General features: G+C 44.5%; 1 protein-coding gene across 1 annotated transcript in view; it reads right to left on the bottom strand.

Moving 5' to 3' along the window:
• TTC28 (tetratricopeptide repeat domain 28) overlaps positions 1 to 26,657 on the bottom strand; it is a 716,021-nt gene that overhangs the window by 316,242 nt on the left and 373,122 nt on the right. The window contains exons 3-4 of the mRNA XM_056116601.1: positions 17,168 to 17,315; positions 815 to 1,087 (exon numbers count right to left, since the gene is read on the bottom strand). Of these exons, the coding sequence (XP_055972576.1) occupies positions 815 to 1,087; positions 17,168 to 17,315 (421 nt within the window). The remainder of the gene's footprint in view (positions 1 to 814; positions 1,088 to 17,167; positions 17,316 to 26,657) is intronic.

Raw genomic sequence — 26,657 nt, 5'->3', positions numbered from 1 at the left:
TCAGAGCCACATGCTTGCAACGCTTTGCTTTGCTTTGCTTTCTAAGATTTTTTTTGGGAAGTTAGGTCCTGGGATTTCGATCTCTGGACAACAATTACTTCTGCTGTAAGCGCAGGCAACTACAGTGAGGGACACTGGTGTCCAGGAAATGAAACGCTAAAGAAGTTGACACAAACCAGCTCTTCTAATGACCTTTGATTCTGAATAATCATTTCCTTGTTGGTTCAGTCATTTGACACCAAATTTCCCGTAAAATATATGGAGCTTCTGCTGAGGGGGAGATTCACTGTGTTTCTTGCTGTCACCACAGGAGCCCTTGGGTCCTTGTCACCACGGTAATCCCAACCAGAAGCCAGTAACTGCACCGAGATGAGGAGACTTGCTCTATGTCACACAGCTAGTCAGTGGCAATGCCAGGTTTCTAATGCTCCCATCCCTACAGTTGGTGGAACTGGGCTCCACCATCCCACATTGGCCACTGTATTGCAGTTTCCTTGAGCCAAATAATGATGCATCCAAAGGTAGGTAAATATTAATATTAAGATGAAATGTTCATTTCATGCTAACCATACTTCTGTTTGGGACAGTAAACCTATTAGCCCAAGTCTCTGGGGAGGATAATGAATATGTTAGTATTTATCTTTTGGTCTGGGGGCCTTGTACTGTAAAAAACCACAGACTACTTAGTGCTTGAAAACAGAATGTTTTAGTGGCCCACTCACTTTTCACTGTCTATGTTACTCCTGTCAATACCAGTTAAACAGCTTCCTATGCTCTCCTGCACTGAAGAAATGAAGGAAAGAAGCGTAGCTACCTAAGGTCTTGGCTACATCCAAGTCCTGCTGCATGTAACCCGTGCTCTTCTCTGTGTTCCCAAGAGACCAGTAAGCGCTGCTCAGGGCGGAGAAGACGGAGCCTCTGAGTTTGAGGCTGCAGGTGCCGATCTTCAGGGCAGCTTCTAAGACAACCACAGAGGCCCCGTGGTGGCCGGCGGTCAGCAGCTCCTGTCCAACCACGGACACGACCACAAAGGGGCTCTTGTCCAGTTTCATTTTCTGAAGCTGCTGGTAAGTGGGTTCGAGGGAGTCTGAGAAAACAGAAAAAAAAAGAGGATGTGAGGTAACCCACAAGCCAGTCTTTCTGAGATGACTAAAGTTAAGCAGACCTTTCCAGAGATCAAAAGTAGTCTTCAACTTTTTCATCCAGTACCCCCTCGCTATCCACTTATGAACCTGCACCCCTCACTGTCCACTTACACACCCTGCACCCCTCACTGTCCACTTAGGCACCCTGCACTCCTCATGGTCCACTTACGCACCCTTCGCCCCTCGCTGTCCACTTACGCATCCTGTACCCCTCACTGTCCACTCACACAGATGACTGCACACCCCTCACTGTCCACTCAAACAGACAACTCTGAGCCCCCACAACTGCTCCAGCGTGTCCAGTAGCATCGTCGGCAACCCTGCCCCCACTCAGCACACATGCGGCATTCATTCTCTCTTCTGGCCTCTCTCTGATCAGGGCTCCCCTTTCCCTGCCTGGCTATCCTCCCTCTGCCTCCAGCTGGGAACATGATGCGCACAGCCTCTCCGCCCCCCCTTTACCAAAGAGTGACCCCTGCTCCCTCAGTCCACACTAATCTTCACAGCTGAACTTCTGCTGTGTTTTTTTTCTAAGTGTGAATGCACAGTTTGGTACGTGACTATTTCAGACCGCTCCACTCGCACTCAGCTCCCGGGAGAGAACAAGACAGAGTCTCCTACCCTATGCCTGACTGTCTCCACCAGGGCCCAACAGCTGAAGACCACCGAGGCCCAGCCAAGGCCATGCTGGGAGCACTCTCCACACACTTGGATGAGCCTCACGCATAAAAGAACTGACAGAGGAACCCAGGTGTGTGGGACCCGGGGCTGAGATCTCCAAGCCTGCACAGTTTGGGACTGGACCTGCCAGTAACTAGACAGTTACACCCACCAACTGCCGTGTAACTCCAACAACGGCCAGGATCCAGAGATCATCACACTCAGCTCCCGGAAGCTTATCATCTTATCATCTCATTCCTACTTTGGTCAAACTGGCAGGCTACCAAATGTAACACGCCCACACGGCAGAGTCTGGCAAACTCCCCGTGGCGTACCCAATATGCCAAATACCAGTAACAATGATGGGTCTCATTCTCCTAACCCTGAAAAAGCCTTGAATATGGCACTTTAAAAAAAAAAAATCTCAGGGCTAGGACGAAGAAGACGTTACTGGCACCTGCTCGAGGCAATCGACGAACAACAGGGTGGTCGTGATCGTGATCGTGATCCACTTGCAGTACTATTTCAAATACACTCCCAGAGACACAGCTCAAGTGGCAAATTACTGGCAATCCATGTAAGAGGTCTGGGGACTGGTCCCCAGTACTGTACGGTGGGTGGCCCACAGGGACCACTGGGCTCCAGACGTAGAGTGCCCCTGCCCCAAATCAAATGAAGTGGAAAACTCTCCAAGCTAACTTGGAAGACCACTACAGGGCTGTTTACACCATATATTAGCTCCAAGACAACGGGCGCACTGTGGTCACTGAATTTTAATATGCTTGTGCCCTGCAGGTAAAAGCCCCAACACACCTGGCATGCAAAGCACGTTTGCTAAAGCTGTCTGGGAATGGCTGACTAATAAGCTCTGTGACTGTTTTTGCTCTTTTGACATGCCGGAGATCAGTCTCTGAGCCTCATGCCTGAGAGGCCGGGGTGGCGGGGCGGAGGGGGGCGGGGGGTTTCCACGGAGCAGAGCTACATTCCCAGCCCTGTTTTGTTTTATTGATTGACTTTTTAAAAGACAATTGCAGGGCTGATGACTATAATCCTACAACGAGGTGGCACTTATAACACACTTGCTTTTAGCTTTCCTGAAAAATGACTTGACTTTAAGTTGTTCCACTGTGTAAAGGGAGGGGGTGGGGTGGGGGAGTCATACGCAGATTGATCCCTTCAAATCATGAATCTTTTGTATAACAGGATGGTATTAAAATGTAGTTTGGGGTGTGTGTGTGTGTGCGTGTGTGTGTGTGTGCACGCGCGCGTGTGTGTGTGCGTGTGTGCGTGTGCGTGTGTGTGTGTATGTGTGTGTGTGTGTGTGTGTATAATTTATGACTTACAACCTCAACTCTCCACTAAAGAAATCTCTGAATCAACATTATCACAGAAACCTAGAAACCTACTAGTGCCTGAAGCAATTTTTTCCCCTTTAGTCAGATCACTAAACAGAGAACAAAGAACATTTTTACACCTGTCGAGAGGCAAGCGGTAGGGTATGTAGTCCCAGTAAATGCTAGTTAACCAACAGGGTGAAATGCAAGCAGGAGGACCCAGAAATTGCTAGAAAAGACAGGAACAATACACCAGGTTGAAATACTGAGTGCAAGATTTTGAGCGGTACACTTGCAGATCGATCTGGAAGCCAGCTAGCATCCCACTAGTCAGAAGCAAAAATAGTGGATTTTTAGAATTAAAAAAACAAAACCAGGAGATACCCTTATTTTAGAAATAATTAAGAATGGGGCCACGATTCAGAGACTAATTATCTTTCTCTCTCAGAAGAGAGCATAACACGACAATGCCATAATCATGCTGCCAGACCCCGTGCCAGGCTGTTCCACTTGGGGCACCCTGGAGGTGGGTGGGTGAGGCCCCTCCCTGCCCCAAGGGACCCAGCCCAGGCAGCTGAAAACCTCCAGAACCCAACCTCGGCCATGCACACGACACCTCTCTACACGCTCGGGTCAAGCCTCACCCACAAGTAAACCTATCCCTGGACATCTCCTACTTCACACCACTCATACTCCAAGATGAGGTTTAAAGTAGAAGGCAACCAACCTTAGAGGGAAATAAGTTTTTACAGATATATATGTGTATGTATTTTACAGATATGTACAGATATAAAACATATTATAGATACGTTTTTAACAACATATTAGTAATCTCTTATAGAAGGGCTTAATGGCCCCTGAGTGAAATACAACAATCTTCACATACTCTCCTCTCTAGAAAGATTTCTGGAGCATTTTCAGCAATTTATTCATAACAAACAATACAAAATAAATTATTTTGGTTCTACTTCGGGGCTGGGGTTGGGGTTAGGGATGGAAACATCCAAACTATGGTGGTGGGAAGGTGTCATGGTGGTGGGATTGGTGTTTGAATATGAAATGCAATCAAATATTGTGAACCACTTTATAAAAAGAAAAGAAATGAAGAAGAATGTCATTGGACACCTGGGTTGATTCCATATCTTAATTATACAGATAAATGGATTATGAAGATGTGGTACATATACACAGTGGAATACTATGTAGCTGTAAGGAATGATGAAATCATACCATTTGCTGCAATCTGGTTGGGAATGGAAGATACTGTTTTGAAAGAAGCGAGACAGAAGACAGACAAACACAGGATGATCTCACTTATCCATGGTATATAGAATACTGCATGAAAAAATGTACTGTTGTAAAGGTGGATGCCTACATCACCCTTGATCCTGTCACTGTCACTGTCACTGTCCTCCCGTTGTTCATCGATTTGCTCAGTGGGCCCAGTAACGTCTCCATCATGAGACTTGTTGTTACTGTGTTTGGCATATCGAGTATGTCACGGGTAGCTTGCCAGGCTTTGCTGTGCGGGCGAGATACTCTCGGTAGCTTGCCGGGCTCTCCGAGAGGGGTGGAGGAATCGAACTCGGGTCGGCCATGTTGGCTGCATGCAAGGCAAACGCCCTACCGCTGTGCTATCGCTCCAACCCTCCTTGATCCTAGTATTTAGAGAAGAGATGGATGAGAAGGAAAGAAATGGGTGGAGAGAGAAAGAGAGATAGATAGATAGATAGATAGAGAGAGAGAGAGAGAGAGAGAGAGAGAGAAAGAGAGAGAGAAGGAAAATGCCTGCCATAGAGGCAGGCAGGCGAGGGGAGGTGAGTGGGGGGCAGGAGGGAAACTGGGGTCATTGGTTGTGTGAAATGGACACTGGTGGGTACTGGATCATTGTATGACTGAAAACTGATCATGAAGAACTTTGTAACTGTGTATCTCATGGTGACTCACTGTTTTCCCATTGTTCATCGATTTGCTTGAGAGGGCCCAGTAACATCTCCATTGTGACAATTGTTACTGTGTTTGGCATATCAAATACATCACAGGGAGCTTGCCAGGCTCTGCCGTGTGGGCGAGATACTCTCGGCAGCTTGCCGGGCTCTCCGAGAGGGGCGGAGGAATCAAACTAGGGTCGGCAATGTTGGCCGCTTGCAAGGCAAATGCCCTATCCACTGTACTATTGCTCCAGCCCATGGTGACTCAATAACAAATAAATATTAATTTTTAAAAAATAAATCAAGGATGGGAAGAAGACAACAGGAAGTAATGGGTAAACAGGCATCAGGGCTTCTGATACATTGGTGATACGGGAGAGAGGTAGAGCCATAGATCCAAAACACAGACTCAACAACATGGAAAACATGAGATCTAAGTGGCCACCACTGGGACTCTGTCATGTGCCTGTCAAGGTGACAGGCAGGGGATGGGGCAGCGGTTGGGGATGGGGAGGGAAGATGCGAAGACTGGTGGAGGGAAGTTGGCACCGATGGTGGGATTGGTATTGAAATGTTGTATGCCTGAAACTGAACTCTCAGTAACTTTGTAAATACAATTCTTCAATTAAAAAATTTCTTTAAAAAATAATAATTAAAAAAGAAGAAATGAAGAGGAATGTGAGTAAATAATCTCCCCAACATCTGACACCTGAGAAGGAGGCGCTGAAGGTCGTGGGTAGCAGGAATCCTGGGCAACAATGTGAATTGCTAGCCAAAGAACCAGGCTTGGCAGGTTTTAGGTAGACAAGAAAGGCACTCAGTAGCCACGGAAGGAGTGGAGGACTAGGTTCTACACTCAGAGTCAAAACTATACCCCGAAAGGCCGATTGTGTGACGGTAAGCTAGCTGTCGCAATTAAACCAGGGCATCCCAGCCTGCAATGCCGACTCCACTGTGACCTAATGAATCTCCCCTGGGCACAGGAAGTCACCACAGTCACCACTACCTCCAGCACCCATCTCGCGCCACCCTTTCTTGGACTTTCCACTCCTGAGTCAATGCTGGGAGCCCCAGTCCCAGAGGATGGGAAATGAGGATACTTTATTGTCAGCCTTGATAGAACACCACCTATGGTCCCTCTAGTACTGCCAGAAGTGGTCCCTGAGCAGAGTCGGGAGTGAGCCCTGAGCTCCAACAGTGGCCCCCCAATAAAAACACAAGAGAATGAGGCTTAGGCAAATATTTGCCATTTCCCCATAAGAGTGGAGGGTATTTTAGGCAGAAATTTTGGACCAAATAAAGGTGTCAAGTGTCAAGAACAAAGCAGGAGGCAGAGGAATGAAGTGAGGGAATTTCCAAAGTGAGACATCAGACATAGACAACCCAAAACAACTGATGGGCAGTAAAGGTGATTCTGCTTCAGCTGGTGATTTCTTTTTAACAACGGCAACCAAATGCCAAGTGAGAGAAAGAAAAATTTGGGGTCAGAGAGGTAGTATAGTGGGTAAGGAGCTTGCTCTGCACGTGGCTGACCCAGGTTTGATCCCTGGCACCCTATATGATCCCCTGAACACCACCAGGAGCAGTTCCTGAGTGCAGAGCCAGGAGTGACCCCTGCGTATTGCCAGATGTGGTCACCAAACAAACAAAAAAGCCATCTCATCAGGCCTCCAAAAACTAGACAACAGTAGAAAGAAGAGAGAAGACCACTAAAGTTAGCCTTCATAGAACACCACCTACGGTCCCTCTAGTACTGCCAGAAGTGGTCCCTTCTGAAGGAGATATTTGGATGATTCCCCAACACAAAGAACTTTCTGTACAAATGTTCAATAGCCTCGATCAGGACCATCCTGTTTTTCGTCGATAGCCTCTAGCAGGCCCCAGTAACATCTCCTTCGTCCTTGCCCTGAGACTTTTTAAAAAGTGCCATATTCAAGGCTCTTTCAGGGTTAGGAGAATGAGACCCCTCATTGTTACTGGTATTTGGCATATTGGGTACACCACGGGGAGTTTGCCAGACTCTGCCGTGTGGGCAGGTTACATTCGGTACAAATGTTCAGTACACGAAAAAGAAATTGAATGAACAAGAGGTCAATTATCAAATTTCCATGTTCAGAATATAGGGGAAAAACTATATAAATTCATGAACAGATAAAGGACTCTTAGTGGTGAACTTCTGTATCATACACAGACAGTGATGCAGCAGGCCTGAAACTCGCAAAACGGCAAAATGGCAGAGTAGATTCAGTGAAAAAGTTTTTACAGGCCAAGGAGAAGGCTCAGAGATCTAGATTACACAGTTCCCCAGAGCCCTGGGTCAATCCGTGGCACCTCACCGTCCCCCTAATACCCGAGGACCACATCTGGAGCAGCCTTGAGAACCACCAGAGGTGGCACCAAAACAGAAACAAAAATTGCATAGAGATAAATTGTAATGCTTGCTAATATGCAATAAATGTCATAAGAGTTTGGGAAAGAGCACAAGAAATAGCCAGAAAGCTTAAGGGAAGCAGACTTTGTTTCTGCTTTCAACTTTTTCTTATGCATTTTTATTTTTTGGTTTACAATACTATTAGTAATGGTTTCTCACAGACATAATTCCAAAACCAGTGTACCCATGCCTCTCCCCCAAGGAAAGACAGTCCCCTTCCTCTCACCCCCCACCTTAATTATGTAGAACAGTGCTCCCATATGGCCTTTGGATTTTTGTTGCTACCTTGGGGTGTAGCTTTAAGTCCCACATATATGTGAGAACATTTTGTATCTATTAGGGAAGGTGAATTTGGGCTGGAGCGATAGCACAGCAGGTAGAGCATTTGCCTTGCATGCAGCTGACCTGGGTTTGATTCCCAGCACCCTATATGGTCCTCTGAGCACCTCCAGGAGTGATGCCTGAGTGCAAAGCCAGGAGTAACCCCTGTGCATCGCCAGGTGTGACCCAAAAGGCATAAATAAATAAATAAATAAATAAATAAGGAAGCAGGATTTGATTTCTTGAAGAAAAAAACAGGACTAGCTAGAACCAGGGAGATAAGCCATTGGGTAAGAAGCTTATCTAGCACGCAGCTGACTGGTGTCTGATTGCCGACACCACCTATGGTCTCACTAGCACTGCCTGAAGTGATCCCAGAGCAGAGTCAGGAGTGAGCCCTGAGCACCAAAAGTAGCCCCAAATAAAAATACAAGAGAATGAGGCTTAGGCAAATATTTGCCATTTCCCTCTAAGAGTGGAGAGTATTTTAGGCAGAAATCATTTTTTAAAAATTTTTATTAGTGACAAATGAAGAGGTACAGTTGTAGACTTACAAATTTTTGTGCTTGGGTTTCAATTATACAATGATAAGTACCCATCCCTCCACCAATGCCCATTTTCCACCACCACGGGTCCCAGTATCCCTCCCACCCCCCATCCCCCCATCCCACCCTGCCTCTGTGGCAGGGCATTCTCTTTTGTTCTCTCTCTCTCCTTTTGGGTGTTGTGGTTTGCAAAAGAGGCATTGAGTGACAATCATGTTCGGTCTATAGTCTACTTTCAGCATGCTTCTCCCATCCTGGGAGGATCCTCCCAACACCCTTTATTTGGTGCTCCCTTCTCTATCTGAGCTGCCTTTTCCCCTAGCATGTATGGCTGGCCTCCAAGCCATGGAGTAAATCTCCTGATACTTATCTCGACTATTCTTGGGTGTTAGTCTCCTATTTTGTTACTTTGTTCCCCAGATGAATGCAATCTTTCTATATCTATCCCTCTCTTTCTGACTCATTTCGCTTAGCATGATACTTTCCATGTAGTACCACTTGTATATAAATTTCATGACTTCGTCTTTTCTAACAGCTACATAGTACTCCATTGTGTAGATGTACCAAAGTTTCTTTAACCAGTCATCTGTTCTCGGGCACTCAGATTTTTTTCCAGATTCTGGCTATTGTAAAGAGTGCTTCAATGAACAAACAAGTGCAGATGTCACTTCGACTATACTTTTTTGCCTCTCTGGGATATATTCCCGGAGTGGTATTGCTGGGTCAAATGGGAGCTCAATTTCTAACTTTTTGAGAATAGTCCATACTGTTTTCCAAAAGGGCTGAACCAGTCGGCATTCACCAGCAATGAAGGAGGGTCCCTTTCTCGCCACATCTGCGCCAGCACTGGTTGCTTTTGTTCTTTTGGATGTGGGCTAGGCAGAAATCTTGAGGTGTCAAATGATAGGGGATGCTGAATAGAACGAAGATTTATAGAGAAGAACGCTGATATGTGTGGAATGACAGAAAGTACTGAGCTAAGGATAAAGGGACTTGGATGTTAAAGAAATGGAAACTCCTCCCTGTCAACTACAGAGACAGACTGTGGGGCTGATTACTGAAAGTCTATAAATGCTGCACAGATACAGTAATGTACATTCACATGAAAAATGCGTATGAATGTACGTATGTGCACATCCAATGTACACGTAGAGATAGACTCAATATCTAAGCTTTATGTAAATGAAAAAACTTTTAACAACAAATTTCTCTACTTTTGCCTGCAAGTAAAGTCTCATCGGTTCATGCTTGCTAATCAGAAGTTCTGGTCGGCAGTTGTGTAAGCTTTTAGGGAACCTACATGGTAAGAAACATTTTTGTGATTGAATAGAATTGAATTTGTGGAAAGGTCTCCACAGCAGCATTTGGAAGCCCTGAGAGGCATCCCCAGGGTATTCATGCCAGCAGTGCCCGCCCTGATGATTAGGTGTTCTGGATGGCAAATGCAGTTCTACTTATTTTTATCTATTTATTTACTTTGGCTTTTGGGGTCACACCAGTGATACTCAGGGGTTACTCCTAGCTCTGCACTCAGGAATTACTCCTGGCTGTGCTCAGGGGATCATAAGGGATACTGGAGATCAAACACAGGTCAGCCGTGTGCAAGGCAAACGTCCTACCCACTGTACTATCTGTCCGGTCCAAATGCAGTTATACTTAGACCAAACAGTGATAGAGACCACCAGCACCGCATCCAGGCAATGTGTGGGACCACCAGATGCTGGGGCGAGGGGTATATTTGGGGGATCAAGCTTGGGGCCTCACACATGCTGAGCATGTATTTAATCTGAGCAATACTCCTGGCCCCAAGTTACATCTTTGGTTATCTATAAAAATGAAATGACTTGATGAGATGAGCTCCAAAATCCTTCCTAATCCTTCTATTCTCTGGTTCTAATTCCTATTCTCACGTAATCTGAGTCTATTGGCAAAGGGACAGATTCTGCTGTTTTATCAGGCTATGCAGAATGGAATGTTGGCAACAAAGACCTATTAAGATGTTCTTCTTTCTGGAAACAATGATAATATATGAAGCAGCAAATGTCCCATCCTCCCCAGAAGAATGCAAAAGTCCTTTGCAAAACCGACGAAGCCCAGTTATATCTTTTGAAACGCAAAGGCATTAAGAAATTAGGGTGGGGCGAGGGAGATGGTGCCAAGGGTAGGAGCTCTAGGATAGAACCCCGCCCCCGCAGAGCAAGACCCTCAAGCACCAGGCCTGGAGCAGCTCCCAAGCAGGGCCAGAGATGGCCCCCAACAAAAACAAATGAGAAAAAAACACAGTCAGCTAAAAGATACACTTCATTGCACACTACTTCATCAGTTCTGAGGTGCATATGTGTCCACATATTAATAAAAACATCATGCTACACAATGGCTTGTTGCTCCATTTCTAAATGGATCGAAATAACCTTTTCCAGCTCACATAAATAAAAGAGTGCAATGAGAAAGGAGTTTCATCATAGGCATTCCTTTTCTTAGCAATGTCTAAAACAATGACTCAACTTTCAATCCCGAGGGACATGCCCTGGAATCCTGGAAGAGAAGGGGTCTCAACTGGGGATGTCTGGGAAAGCTTTCGAAGCAAGAGACAACTGAGAAGAGGGGAGGGGAGAAAACAGCATTATCCAGCAACTGCAGGGTGTCTGGGACAGGTCTGTCCTTGGAGATGAGAATGAAAGCGAGGGACGATGTTCTCTGACCCTCAGGAGGACGGCCTCGCTCCTGCACAGCGATGGGGAAACGGATGAAAGGATGGCAGATCAGTTTCGATTGAGAGAGTTTGAGCAAGACGAAAAACAAAGGATGGGCTGGGTGAGCTGGGAGAGAGTCCAGAGTAGCCAATTAGAGGCAAGATGGGACGAAACCCTGTTCTTGTAATGATGCCAGACAGAGAGCGCACGAGATGAATAGCAATGGAAGAGTAAAAACTTACGACTTTTGAGGGCTAGATGTGACTGGCCATTAGACTTTTGAGGGACAGATGTGATTGGCCGTTACACTGCCTTGTACCAAAAGAAGGGCACTCTGCTGAGCATCTGCTTGAGCCACCAGAGAAGCACTTGCGTAAGTCCCATCGAGAGGTTGGGGAACCTTCCAGGTCATCTTTACTACGCTGCTCCCCTCCCTGACTGCAAAGGCTCCAACTTTTCCCAAAGCTGGTTCAAAGGGCTGGAGCCTTTGCATGTGGGGTCCCAAGTTCCATCCCTCGACCACGCAGAACGCTAGATATTCCAGAAGCAACCCCGAGCATTGCTCTGGAATAGCCACTAAGTGCCGAAGGGTTTAACCCCAAAATCACAACCAAAAAAAAATTTCACAGAAAATATCACTGTGGTTGTCAAGAAGAGGATTGAGGAGAGAAAGATGAATTGTTGTTGAATAGGTACAGTATTAAATTGTTTTTTTTTTGTTGTTGTTGTTGTTCACACCCGGAAATGCACAGGGGTTACTCCTAGCTTTGCACTCAGGAATTACTCCTGTTGGTGCTCAGGGAACCATAGAAGATGCTGGGAATTGAACCTGGGTCAGCTGCATGCAAGGCAAACACCCTACCTGCTGTACTATCTCTTTAGCCCCTACAGTATTAAATTGAGAAGACGAAAGTTCTGCAAAGGAATAGTTGTGCTGGCCTAATGCATTATCGATATAGTCAAGATCACTGAGTTCTATAACTAATCACAGATAGAAGGGTCAATTTTAGGTTATATACATTTTACCATGGGGGGGGGGTGTAGGGAGCATCTTCCTTTTCATATTCAAAAGAAAACAACCTATTTTGGGGCTGGCAGTTGCATTGAGCTGGAGAGTGCTTGCCTTACACGTGTGTGACCTGGGTCTGCTGCCTAGCGCAGCAAAACAAACACACACAGTTTCCCCCCAAAATTCAGAATAAAAAGGGACAGTTTTGCGCTTGATCCAAGCCACTTCACATTTTGTTCATCTGTTTATTTATATTTACCTCACTCTCAGAGGACTGCAAAGGCCCTCTGGAGAAATGAGATTAAAATCCAGTCAGTGCTGGCCATCCGGCTTGACACAGCTCCTGAGGTGGGTGGCAGAGATCCACTCCAAAGCGCCAGGCCAAAAGGGGCAGATTTTGGGATCTGCAAGCACCCCACACACCCTCAGAAAAGAAACAGTGCCCATAATGGGCCAGCCCAGTCCATAGCCCTGGCTGCCCTGATCCTCCAAATATCAGAAGCAGGGTATGACTGAATTCCCTTTTCTTGGTTTTGTCTTGGGGGTCACATTGAGAGGTGCTCAGGGATCACTCCTGGTGGGCTCGGGCTCGGGGGACCAGCTGGGGTGCTGCAGATCGAACTTGGGTCCTCCAAGTGCACGGCAAAGGCCCTACCTGCTGGACTATTGTTCTGGCCCCGGGTCTACTTCTTCTTATCAGGTCAGGGACAGAGATGCAGACACAGGATGCCTGGGACCCCCAGCCCTCTTTCATTTGGGGGAGCAAAAGTTATTCTAACACAATAGATCAAAAAGACAAGTCTGGGGTGAAAAGTGACTGCTGCCTAATTGAGAATCGAGAAGCAGTTCAACATAGGATCAAGAAAAGAGGGGCTGGAGCCGGTAGGGCGTTTGCCTTGCACACGGTCAACCCAGGTTGGATTCCCAGCATCTCATATGGTTCCCCCAGCCCTGCCAGGAGTAAGTCCTGAGTGCGTGAATCAGGAGTAACCCCTGTACATAGCTGGGTGTTACCAAAAAAGCAAAAACCAACCAACAAACAGAAGAGGAGAGCATCCCTCCCCCCGCCCCGTGAGGGAGGTGGACAGGCCACCTGCCCCGGCCCCACCCGCCTGCCTGCGCACACACCACAGTGGGTGGAAACCAGGGCAGGTGATGTCCCATAAATGTAATCGTCTTTCGATTACTGAATTAACAGGAAGAGAGAGGATATACACAAGAGAGCCCTCAGCGAGAAGCAGCCTGGCACCTTCAGAGGAACAAATAAAGGAAAACTCAATCTCACTCTGTAATTATTAAATCTGGGGCTGGCAGTGGTGCTAAGCTATAACATCCACATTTGCATAATAGGATACAAAGAGCCGAAATGGCTGGAAGATGATCTTCAAAGGAGAAATGGAACATCCGCAAAAGGTAACTGGAGAAGTCGTGAAAAGAAGGGTCCCTTCATATTTAACACTTGTGTGTTCATTAGTGATGTAAGGGAAATCCATTCTATAAAACGACACGCATGTGTGCATGAGCGCATAAGTGCACACACACACACGTATAAGAGGGGTGGCAGTTCAACTAATATCTGATGAAACCATAAAATAAAATAAGATAAAACAGACACAGCAACAATAGTTAAAAGGAATAGATAATGGGGCAGGGATATTGGTAGGTGGTTAAATGAATGCTCCCCACATAGGAAGCACTGGGTTTGCTAATAAGTTTCAAGTGGATAAACGCATCACGTTCATTTGGCAACAAGAGTATATTGATATAGACTGACCCTACTGTTTTTGGTTTCTTTTGGGGACACACCCAGCTGTGCTAGGGATGACTCCTGATTCTGTGCTCAGGGATCATTTCTGGCAGGTTCAGGGGACCATATGGGGCACCAGAGATGGAACCTGGGTCAGCCACATGCAAGGCAGGTATCGTATCTGCTGTTCTATGGCTCCAGCCCCTGACCCTACATTTACTGTACCACTGCACTGTCCCCTAGCACTGTCCTCTCGTTGTTCATCGATTTTCTTGAGCGGGCACCAGTAATGTCTCCATTGTGAGACTTGTTACTGTTTTTGGCATATCAGATATGCCATGGGTAGCTTGCCAGGCTTTGCCATGCGGCAGGATACGCTCGGTAGCTTGCCAGGCTCCCCGAGAGGGGCGGAGGAATCGAACCTGGGTCAGCCGTGTGCAAGGCAAATGCCCTACCCACTGTGCTATGGCTCCGCCCTAACCCTACTCTACTTTTACAAAAAGTAAAAAGAAAGATCGAAACTTCTAGAAGAGGTCAGCCAACAGAAAAGCCGGGTGCCTCCTGGGAACTCGGTTTGCTTCCAGAAGCAGAGAGACGAGGGAACTACAAAGTGACAACAAGTGACCCAGCACATCCGATCTCCATGTAAGGAGACCCAGCCTGAGAAGCTAGACACAGTATAATACACACTCACTGGTGGGAGAGCTAATACCAGAGTTAAGGCAGAGGCCTTGCTGGTGGCCAGGCCTGGTTCAACCCCCAATGCCACACAATGCTCCAGTATCGCAGGAGGGCCCTGGAGCACTGCTGGTAGCCTGGGATGATCTGGCACCGCTCAGGTACACAGTGTCATATGCTCAGGGGCTGGAATTATACCAGCAGCCTGATTAGCCAAGCATCACTAGGAAGGATCCTAGGGCCTTCCGAAAGCCACCTCCCCCTCCAAAAATGGGACAGTAGGGACCAGGCATGGCGTTTACTAGTAGCATGCATGTTTTTCACATGTATGGGGCCCTGGGTTGAATCCCTGGCAACACACACGCAGACACATACACACACACACACACACACACACACACACACCCCAAATGATAACAGAGTTTGTGAATTACAACCACAGGAACCAAAGAGAGGTCAGTAAGGTATAAGGTGATGGATACATAAACTTTCTATAAAAGAATGTTGATAAAGAAAATCCCACCTGGAATAAAAACAGAGGTAAAGGCAATGCTCAAAATATATGAGACGAATTAAATTGCCTTCAGGAAAGAAAAAAAATAATGGATGCACTCTCGTCCCCTGTAAGAGACGGCTTTCTCCATGGTTGGCCTAGGGTCACTCTTTATAAGAAGGGAAAGAACATGGTATGGAAACCCTAAGAGAGACGGCAGCACTGAGCTATTTCTCACCATGCAGGGGAGATTTCCTTAACATTTCTCTAAGCAAACTGCTTTAAAGGCAAAATGATACATGGGATTCTGCTGATCTCAACACATTCCCTCCGATATTCTAAGACAACAGCAGAAATACCTGAAATGAAGAAGGGGTATCATAAACTAAAAAAAAAAGTTCCGTGTGAGTTGCTTGTATAGGGATATAGGGAGAAATAAGAAAATATTGGAAGAGTGGAAGAGAGAGACAGATTGATTTTGTTGCTGTTGTTGTCCATTTCCTCTCAAGCCCTGGAGCTCCAAGCGCATCTGCTCCAAGTCAGAGTTTATTAACAGCAGACCCCCTGTGGGAGAGACCATTAGGTTCCTCTAGCAAAGGCTCCGCTTTGTATGGGGCTATAAAATCAAATGAAGAGAGGTTTTCTTGCCACTTTTGTTCTAAAACGAGAAACCTTCCTCTCTCAGGGAAATATTTTCATAGTTATGAATTGCCCAGAGGCCAAATGAGTGTCATGTAGCTCATCAGACTTTTACTTAGCATATAGTTTGAGCCAAATGCAGCACGAGCTAGTATATTAAACTACCTAACATGAAAAATATCTTCAAACGTAGATAAAATAAGGCATGATACTGCCATCAAAATTTTAGGCTCATTCAAAAAAAAAATAGAACATTTAGAAACAAAAGCAAATGGACTGTTGGACTCAATCTAATTGATATGTTAAGATATTTATTATGCAAAAGTATGTTTATTATTTGCCACCAAATTTCCTTATTGCCACCATCACTTCACAGAGAGGACCACTAGTGAACACTTCTGGTCTAATCTTCATTAAGAGCTCATTCCTCAAACACCAACGTTCCTCAAAGGGAAGCAATATTTGGAGGGCCTTACAACTCCAATCTTCACAGTACCATTTTTCCATTCATTGTTTTAGAATACTCATCAGTATAAAAATATAAGTAATAACAGGAGAAACGCATGTCAAAGAGTGTCAGTCTGTTTTTTGCTCCTTCCTGTTAACAAGTTAAAGGCACCTGTTAAAAAAGTGAGACAAGGCACACAGTGAGATACAACTTTCTTCTCAATCTTCACTGACTGGAGAGATCGTACAGAGAGAAACATGCTTACCTTGCATGCGGTCAACCCTAGTTTGATCACCACCACCACAAATGATCCCCCAGCCAGAGCAAGGAAATGGCCCCTGAGGACTGCAGCCCCTGCCACCCCACCCTTCACCAAGAAAGAAATATTAGAATGCTTAATGTCCTCTATTATTTGATTTTTTTCTAGACAGCATACTGGTCTAAAGAAGCAAAGCAATTTACTACAAGAGGTGTTGTGACTCAGACTTACACGATCTTTCAATGGCAAAAAGTGTCAGGATTCTTGAATCTGCAAATCTAGAGAAGGCAATTCATTTATCCATTGTCAAATAGCTAATTAATGGCACTGTCCTCCCGTTGTTCATCGATTTGCTCGAGCGGGCCCAGTAACGTCTCTACTGGAGACTTTGTTGTTACTGTGTTTGGCATATCAAATACGTCATGGGTAGCTTGCCAGGCTTTGCCGTGCAGGCAAGATACTCTCGGTAGCTTGCTGGGCTCTCCGAGAGGGGGTGGAGGAATCGAACTTGGGTCAACCATGTTGGCTACATGCAAGGCAAACACCCTACCTGCTGTGCTATCGTTCCAGCCCTTCAGCTAATTAATTAAAAACTAATATATATTATGTATGTATAATATATAAACTCATATACACACACTCTTCCATGCCATTGGGCCTTACTGCTATCTATTCCTCCCCCAGTTGTATCAGCTGTTGAAAAAGATTCTTCATCTAATGTTGCCTAAAATATCAGCCTCTTGCAAATTTGATTTTCGAGGATTCTCATCTAAATTATTGATGGTTGTAAAGGTTCCTCTCTTGTGCTGGCCCAGACGTTCCGCTGCTATTTACCTCTCATGGGAGATTTCATGGCCGCTTCTACCATCCCCACGAGAAGCTGAAGACTCTTGGGGTCCTGAGCCAGTCCAGAGGCAAAGGCTGCCAGGGCATCGGCATGACGTCCAAGGTACTGGAGGGCGACGCCCTGTCGGAAGTATGCCTGCAAAGAGAGAGGGAAGGCACACGTGTTACTTAGATGCCAGGCGCCAAGGACGCTGGTGACAACTGTTCACTAGGCCACGGAGATCACTGGGTATCTGGTCTTGGCTCAAAAACTTAACAAACAACTTGCCATCAAATTTTGTTTCCTCTAGCATTGTGAAAATTAAGCATCATACTTATATTGAAAACCTTCACTCCTTTCCACTCACCGAACACCATTATCATCACATTTGGGGACACTAACTAATATAGCATTCTTATTGACTTTGGATAATTTTAAAGATATTTTTAATCTCACTTCTAAGAGCATAACTTTCTCAAAGGTAGGGATTATGGGATTTCTTTACATTTTACCAAAGTGTCTGGCATAGTACCTAAGTAAGAGACATGGTAAATAAGAGGCATTCAAATTGCACTTGTTTTTAAAAAAATTTTCTCCTGGGGAGGGGAAAATATTTTTTCTCCTTTTATATAATGGAAAAAAATCAATGTGATTATTAATACAATATTAATAATGAGTAACATAGCATGGCACATTTAGTGACATTTTCAAACAGAATTTAAAAGCCGTTACCCTGATGGTGGGGGAGGTGTGACAACCTGAAAAATACCAATGTGAAAGAGCAGCCCTAAAACATGTAAAGCAGAAAGCAAAGTTTTCACAATAAAGAGAAAATATGTGTGCCATGTTTAGAAACAAAATAAGAACACTGTCTCCGTGTTCTTTAATTGGATAAACTGAAAAACTAGCATTATAAGCTGTGATTGTAGGAAAATATTCTTCCTTCCAGCTAACTGCAGAAAATTAACAAAATATTTAAGTTTTAAGAAGGCTTAAGAACATGCAATTTTGCTCAGAGAAGACATACAGATGGCTCACAGACATATGAGAAAAGTGTTCGTCATCACTGAGTATCAGGGAATTGGAAATCAATGAGAAAAACACCAATGATGTGCTACCTCACACCGGGGGAACGCTTATCACCCAGCCCAAGGAGTCAAGAGATGGTGGAGAGGGGCCCTCATTCACCATTACCAGATGCGTTGTGTGGTTCGGCTTCTGTGGAAAACGTTATGGAGACGTTTCCAAAAAAATTACAAACAGGGCTTCTATAAGGTCCAGTGATTCTACTCCTTAGCAGACAGCCCAAGAACACAAAACCATTAACTTGAAAATATATGTCCACCTATATACAATAATGGCAGCACTATTTACAATAATTTCCCAGATCTGCAAAAACCCCGATGACCAATGACATATACATGCATAAAGAAGCTGTAGTGTATAGGCACAATGCTGCTATAAAAAAAAGAAGAAGAAATCTTGAGTTTTGTTTCAACTTGGATGAAACTAAAATGGTTTCGTGTCTAAGGAAAGAAGCCAGAGGGAAAAGTACCAAGTATCAAGGTCAGATGATCTCGCTAAGGTGTGGTGTGTGTGTGTGTGTGTGTGTGTGTGTGTGTGTGTGTGTAATATATATAGCACTGTCCCCCCTTGTTCATCTATTTGCTTGAGCGGGCACCAGTAACGTCTCCATCTTGAGACTTGTTACATTTTTTGGCATATTGAATACGTCATGGATAGCTTGCCAGGCTTTGCTGTGAGGGCGGGATACTCTTAATAGCTTGCCGGGCTCCCCGAGAGGGACAAAGGAATCGAACTCAGGTCCGCCACGTGCAAGGCAAAAGTCCTACCCGCTGTGCTATCACTCCAGCACATAATATATATATATATATATATATATATTATACATATATGCAAGGTAATGAATAGTATCTGGTGCAAACAAACCCTTAGATGTTGACAAAATGACTGAGGTCACCAAGTGGGGCTGAGTGTGCTGAGAGTTGGGAGAGGAGAGGACTAGAGGACAGGGAGGAAGGGTCCTTGGCATTTCAATAGACATGGGGGTGCAGTAACTTTGTACACCCAAAACATAAACACTATCATTGACCATGTTACCATAATAACAATAAAGTATCTTCTGTTTTTTAAAATGTTTTAAATTTTTTAACTGAATAACCATGAGACACAGTTACAAACTTGTTTGTGATTGGGTTTTAGTCATATCATGAGCCAACATCCATCCCTTCACCAGTGTACATTTCCCACCACTAATGTCCCCAGTTTCCCCTCCCACACACCCTACCCCTGCCTGCCTCTCTGGCAGTCACTTGTTCTCTCTCTCTCTCTCTCTCTCTCTCTCTCTCTCTCTCTCTCTCTCTCTCTCTCTCTCTTTCTTCCCTCTCTCTCCTCCCCGCCCCTCTCGTTTCGGGCATTATGGTTTGCAATATAGATACTGAAAGGTTATTCTGTATACCCCTTTACCCACTTGCAGTACTCAGTTCTTGTCCAGAGTGATCATTTCTATTATTGTCACAGTGGTTCCTTCTCTTAAAATATTTTTAAAAGAAATGAGCATAGTTTGTTTTCAAGCATGGAGAGTAAAAACAAGGAAATGAACCAAGTGTTTCTAGTACGTAGCCAGCCAAGGACCTTGTACATGATTAAATAGTACATTTAAAAATGACACCATTTAACGCATTTATGGCATATATTACAACATCTGCTTCTAAAATATTTGGCCTCCTATCTTAATAAAAATCCTCTAAGAAAACTACATGTTTATGACACTTATTTAATCTTTCAGTCCAATATACTTTAGAAGTCACACATTTTATTCATGGGATCTAAATAAAAATTTCAAGCAACTCCTAAAACTATACTACTCAGTAAACATAATTATCTAACTTTAAATTGCATATGTATACACACAAAGAGCGTGAGAGAGCACTTCTCATGTTTGCAAAACATATTTACTTACTGGATCTTATTTCCTTTTTATAACTACCCTTTGAGGTAATTTAAGATAGGCAATACTATTTAGTGTTTCTATTAAGAAACAATCCATAAGCAGAATGAATACTCGGATTATAGACTATTCAAGCTTCTATTAGTTTAAACTACCAGCAGCTGTTAAAACTCAGACCCCAGGAAGACAATAACCTGTGAATGCACTTTCATTACTAATTCATGAGATTACTTCCTTTCACTAAACTCAGTCACTGCTTTAATCTTTAATGTGTTTATAGCCATTTTTCATCACCCTTCTCATTTCTCATCTTAGGTAGTTTCTATAATCTAATAGGCAATTTATACTGACATGCCAACTAAAAAATAACTCTATTTTACAGAATTCTAGAAATGCTACGTTAAATCAATATTTTAAGTATATGTGTTTCTAGATAGACATGAAAATACCTATTAACTGTAGTCATTATAGCAGACAAAAATTTCAGTAGTCATTGATTTCGTTTATGTTAAAACACATAATAATTATCGTGGCGATCAGTTGGCAATTAATGTAATTCAAATCAGTATTCTACTTTTTTTTATTGTTTTAGGATCATACCCGGCCATGATCAGGGACTACTCTTTACTATTCTTTCTGGGGTCGCTCCTGGCAGTGCTGGACATGGAACACGGGTCACATGCATGCAAAACATGTGCAGTAGCCCACTGAGCTACTAATGACATCTAAATACAACAGGGGCAGGGGGGTGGAGGGGGATGAAACAAAAACTTAAACTAGTCTTAAAGAATTCTGATAAGGTCTTGCATTTTTTTTGCATTTTATTTATTTTTTATTTTTATTTTTTATTAGTGAGACACCATGAGGTACAGTTGTAGACTTACAAATTTTTGTGCTTGGGTTTCAGTTATACAATGATCAAGTACCCATCCCTCCACCAGTGCCCATTTCCTACCACCATAGATCCCAGTATCCCTCCCACCCCTCATCCCCCCCCCCCCCCATCCTACCCTGCCTCTGTGGCAGGGCATTCCCTTTTGTTCTCTCTCTCTCTTATTGGCTTGGAGGCCAGCCACACATGCTAGGGGGAAAGGCAGCTCAGATAGAGAAAGGAGCACCAAATAAAGGGTGTTGGGAGGATCCTCCCAGGATGGGAGAAGCATGCTGAAAGTAGACTATAGACCAAACATGAAGGTCTTGCATTTTTAAAGCAAAACTTTCATCATTCTTCACTTCCCTGGAAGGACAACTGATTTCCCCCATCTGCCAAAGAAAAGTCACTGAAAAGCAGTATTCATCTACTCTTGGAAAGGTAGAAAAAGCTCAGTATTAAATGCAAGTGGTGGTGTCAAGTTCAGACGACAGTTCTGAAATAGTTTGCATTCCCCATAGGCTTAGGATGCTCGGAGTGAGATGTGGTAAGCCATGACTGGATCATACCACCCATAATCCTGGTTTTCTTCCTTCAGGAGAAGATTCTAAAAGAGATATGGGATAAAAGACTCAAAGGTTTACCCTCGTCCTCCCTTTAAGCCATTCTAGAATCCCCAGCCCAGCACTGTGAAAAAAATTTCAGTTAAGGGAGGAGGGACAGTGCAAAGGTTCAGGCTCTTGCCTTACAGCCTGGGAGTGGCCTTGATCTCCAGCACTCTATGGAGGAACCCAGGCACTGCCAGGAGTGATCCCTAAGCACAGGACCAGGAGTAAGCCAGTGGGTACCAGTGAGTACCAGTGGGTCTAGTCCCCAAATCAAAAATATTCTCTTTTTCCCCTGGTTAAAAGCTTAGAGTTGTATCCCTGTCAAGAGAGCATAATTAGTCAAACCCTGATAACTCCCTGCTCCAAACTCATGCAGTGGGGGCTCCCCAACTTTCCCCCCCCCGAAATATTCAAATACACAAATAGCTATTAAATACAAAATAGCTGTCTGTTCTTTTGTGAGAGCTATGTCACTAAGTTAATGATGATCAAAACGAGACTGTGAGTTGTCACGGAATGAAAAGAAATCAGCACAGTGACTGACAATGAGTAAGTACGCAATAAAATTAGCGACGCTCTTATTTAATGGAGAAGAGGGGGATCATAACAAAAACACACAATTGTCGGTTAATGGAACATGAAGAGAGCCCAATCACTATTTTAAATACTTTATTAATCATAACAGTGTTAAAAAAAAAAAAAAAAATCATAACAGTGTTATTCAATTCCTATCACCGAGTTTTATTCACACTTGTCCATAAAAGGCTGGTGCAGCTGGGAAAATCCTAGTGCTGGATACTCTCAAACAAAACCAGAACCCTCTGAGTTCTGGTTGGGGGCTGGGGCTCTTCATCTCACGGGTCGTCTGCCGGCCTCTTCAAAGCCAAGAGGGAAACGTGTTTCTGAGATTCTCCCTCCCTTCAAGAAAATGTATGATCTTCTACAGTTCATCAATTCTCTTTGGCTGGTTCCTTACTACTCACTTTTGTTTGTTTTTGGTCACACTTAGCTGTGCTGGAGGGGGGAGGGTGGCTTATCCCTGACTCTGCACTCAGGGATCACTCCTGGTGGCGGACTTTGGGGGGGAGGGGTTATAAACCCAGGTCAGCTGCAGGCAAGGCAAATGCCTGATTCCTCCCATCACAGACTTCACCGGAAGTTGCTTCCTATTTGGAAGGGCATACTGTGAGCACTTAGAACTGAGCAGAAACAGAAGAAGGCGGTGCCTAGGAAGCAGAACAGAAGATGGGACCCAACCAACTTCAGATAATATACCCCCTGTATTAGGTCTCCCTGCAGTCTACCTCAACTCTACCCAGCCCTCATTCTGATACTGGTTAAGTAGCATAGAGAATAGGGCTGGCAATATATGTAACTCCGGAAAGCACCTAGACCCAAAGAAAGATACTTAGAAGCAGAAGATCTTGCCAAGATAAAAAACTTGCATGGAGCTATGCTAGCTAATACACTGGACTAATCAGTGGGACGCCTGGATTTGCAAGTTTCAAAGTCATTCATTTAGGCATTGTCTGACACAAAGAATTCACAGTGACTATTCCACACATGCTACTGAATAACTTCACAAAGAATATAAATATTCTTCGGGGGTAAGAATTAAGTTTCTAATTCTTCCTTTATTCCCAGAAGATCTACAGTACAGGTACTATGATAAAAAAAAACAAAGCAAACCAGGACTTTTAAAAATGATAGTTCTGTGAGATAAATACCAGGAGGTCTGCCCCACGGCTTGGAAGCCAGCAGCACATGCTGGGGGGAAAGGCAGCTCAGTTAGAGAAGGGAACACCAAGTAAAAGGTGTTTGAAGGACTCGCTCGGGATGCAAATAGAAATGTGTGCTGAAAGAAGACTATAGAAAGAACACGATGGCCACTCAATATCTCTGTTGCAAACCACAACACCCTAAAGGAGAGAGCAAAAGGGAATGCCCTGCCACAGAAGTGGGGAGGGGTGGAGGGATGGGGGAGGGAAGGGCCACTGGGTTTATTGGTGGTGGATAATGGGCATTGGTGAAGTGATGGGTACTTGATCATTGTATAACTGAAACCCAAGCACGAAAGTTTGTAAGTCTACAACTGTACCCCATGGTGTTTCACTAATAAAAAAAAATGATAGTTCTGGAGCCAAAGAGATGGTACACTGGATAAGGTACATGTCTTGCATGCAGCCAACCCAGGTTTGATCCCCAGATATGGTCTTCAGATCCCCACCAAGAGTAATCCCTGAGCACAGCTTGGTGTGGCCCCCAAACAAATGCAAAACAAAAAAAAAAGTCATCGTTCCTTCAAGCTGATCATAGATGAGAGAGAAGACTGTAAAAAGCTATAAATATCTGACCCTCCACCTGCAGAGACTGCCTACTAATAGCAATGATCTGCAAAATTTCAGCAACAATATACGATGAACTAATGTATGCACTGTTTTTAAAATTGCTGAGTGGCAATTATTTCTGTTGCCTTGAATTTGACACAGATGGAAGGTATGTCACCCCTCCAAAGTGAGTATGTTGTATCACATGATCCTTTCCATACTACTGGGGAGTATCCCCAAACGCAGAGCCAGTAGTAGCCCCATAAAACATCTAGCTGTGTCCCAACAGGACCCCCCAAAAGAGAGAAGAGATACAACGTTGGTATGTTAAGGGGCAAGGGATGTTTAATCCCTGGCACCACACACGACACAAATGATTATAATTCTAAGACCTAAGAAGAGAGAAATTGAAGCAGTAATCAAAAACTTTCCCCCAAAACAAAAGCCAAATCAGATGGCTTCTGGGGAAAATTCTTCCAAGCCTTCAAAAAGAATCAATATCTATCCTTCTCAAACTTTCCCATAAAATTGAAAAGGAGAACAAATTCTGAATAAACACTACTCTGATTCTGAAACTAGACAAGAATACCACATGGCAATGAGTCAGTCTAAGAAGCCAGCAACGGATTTACTGAGCACCAAATCTGATCGCACCTTCCTCTTGGTCTTTTCAGCCTCCAAAATTGCAAAGGGTAACTGTGCTTAGTCCATCTGTCTATCGTTATAGGCAATGGACCAAGAAAGGGCTAAAGCACAAAAAACCAAAGGATGAAGCCTATGAAATAATAGCTAGCCTTCCCCCAAGCATCCATGGCCACTTCGATTTGCAATGCAATTTGAGATCTTACTTTTTCACTTCTCTAGGAATACTCCCCACTCACTGAACGTGTCAATCAATATTTGAAAATGTGCTACTCTATACACTAGCTATTATCTTCTCATTTAGGAATATATTTTATGGGAGAATATGAACTTTCTTTCTTCTTTCATTTTTATGGTGCTGGGAAATTAACCTAGGATCTCATACAAGAGCAAAAACTCTCCTGTGCAGTTACACTCCCAGGCCTGTGTGGGAAAATCAAGGAGTATTACATAAAACAAAGATACACAATAAGTAAAATATAAACATTCACATATGATCGATCACAAAATATACTATTTATCTTATGTGGCTTTCTTTTATTTGCGGTGCCACTTGTGGAACCCAGAGTCATATTTGCTGTACCACAAACCCTCCCTCACATCACTGATATTTAAAGTGTGGGCCACAAATCCACGTCCTTAAAAAGTTTTGATGGTCTTGACTGCAATAGGCACTTATATGGATCTCAGACGTACAAGTGATTTTTGCCAAGCATATTTTGTCTTGTTTGTGATAGCTGTTCTCGCATCAGAAATTACTCCTGGCGGTGCTCAGGGGACCAGATGGGATACTAGGAATCGAATCCGGGTCGCAGCATGCAAGGCAAAGACCCTACCTGCTGTGCTGTGGCTCCAGCCTCCACCACGCCCCCATCCCCCCATTGAGCTTTCTGCAACAATGGAACCTTTCTTTTCACTAATATCAGGGGCTCAGTCAGCCACTTGTGGCCACTGAGCATTCAAAAAGTGGTTAGTGTCTCCTATTTTGTTACTTTAGGAGACACTAACCACTCCAATAATGGCCAAGATTAGTAATTAGTAAATCAGGAATTTCTCTCCATGGCTTGGAGGCCAGCCACACATGCTAGGGAAAAAGGCAGCTCAGATAGAAAAGGGAGCACCAAATAAAGGGTGTTGGGAGGATCCTTCCAGGACGGTAGAAGCATGCTGAAAGTAGACTATAGACCGAACATGATTGCCACTCAATGCCTCTTTTGCAAACCACAACACCCAAAAGGAGAGAGAGAACAGAGGGGAATGCCCTGCCACAGAGGCAGGGCGGGGTGGGGGGATGGGGGGTGGGAGGGATGCTGGGACCCGTGGTGGTGGAAAATGGGCACTGGTGGAGGGATGGGTATTTGATCACTGTATAATTGAAACCCAAGCACAAAATTTGTAAGTGTACTACTGTACCTCATGGTGTCTCACTAAAGGTAAAGGTAAAGGTAAAGGCCCTCCTGTTGATCGTCGATTTGCTCAAGCGGGCCCAGTAACGTCTCCATTGGAGACTTTGTTGTTACTGTGTCTGGCATATCGGATACTCTCGGTAGCTTGCCGGGCTCTCCGAGAGGGGTGGAGGAATCAAACTCGGGTTGGCCATGTTGGCCACTTGTAAGGCGAACGCCCTACCCGCTGTGGTTAGTGTGACTAAGAAAGGAAACTTTCTTTCATCTTAATGACTTTAGATTTAAATAGCCACAAGGGGGTAGAAGCGACTGAACAGGATGGAGCAGTGTTGGAGTTCTTTCTCTGACAGCAAACACAAACCTAAATTGGGAAGTGGACGGGGTTACGCTAAACAGAAACAGCAACAACCAGCGCTCTGAGGTGAAGTCTGTGCCTCGCTCCCAGGCAGCTGTGGCAGAACAAAGTCTTCCAGCTGGCGTTGGAACACTGTCCTGCTTCCTTTTCAGCAGTCTGCCCTTAGCTAAGGCCCTTCACCAAACCAAACTTCGTGTTCCATTTCCACTTCTGGGAGGATGATACTGATGGCCTCGGAGGAGCTGGAGAGGTGGGTTGGAGAGAGAGGACAGAGGAGGAAGACTCTTGCCTTGGACGCAGCCAACCTGGCTTTGTTGC

This window comes from Sorex fumeus, unplaced genomic scaffold (genome assembly GCF_029834395.1).
Source record: "Sorex fumeus unplaced genomic scaffold, SorFum_2.1 ptg000032l, whole genome shotgun sequence".
Classification (NCBI taxonomy): domain Eukaryota; kingdom Metazoa; phylum Chordata; class Mammalia; order Eulipotyphla; family Soricidae; genus Sorex; species Sorex fumeus.
This window is presented reverse-complemented; position numbering and strand designations above follow the sequence as displayed.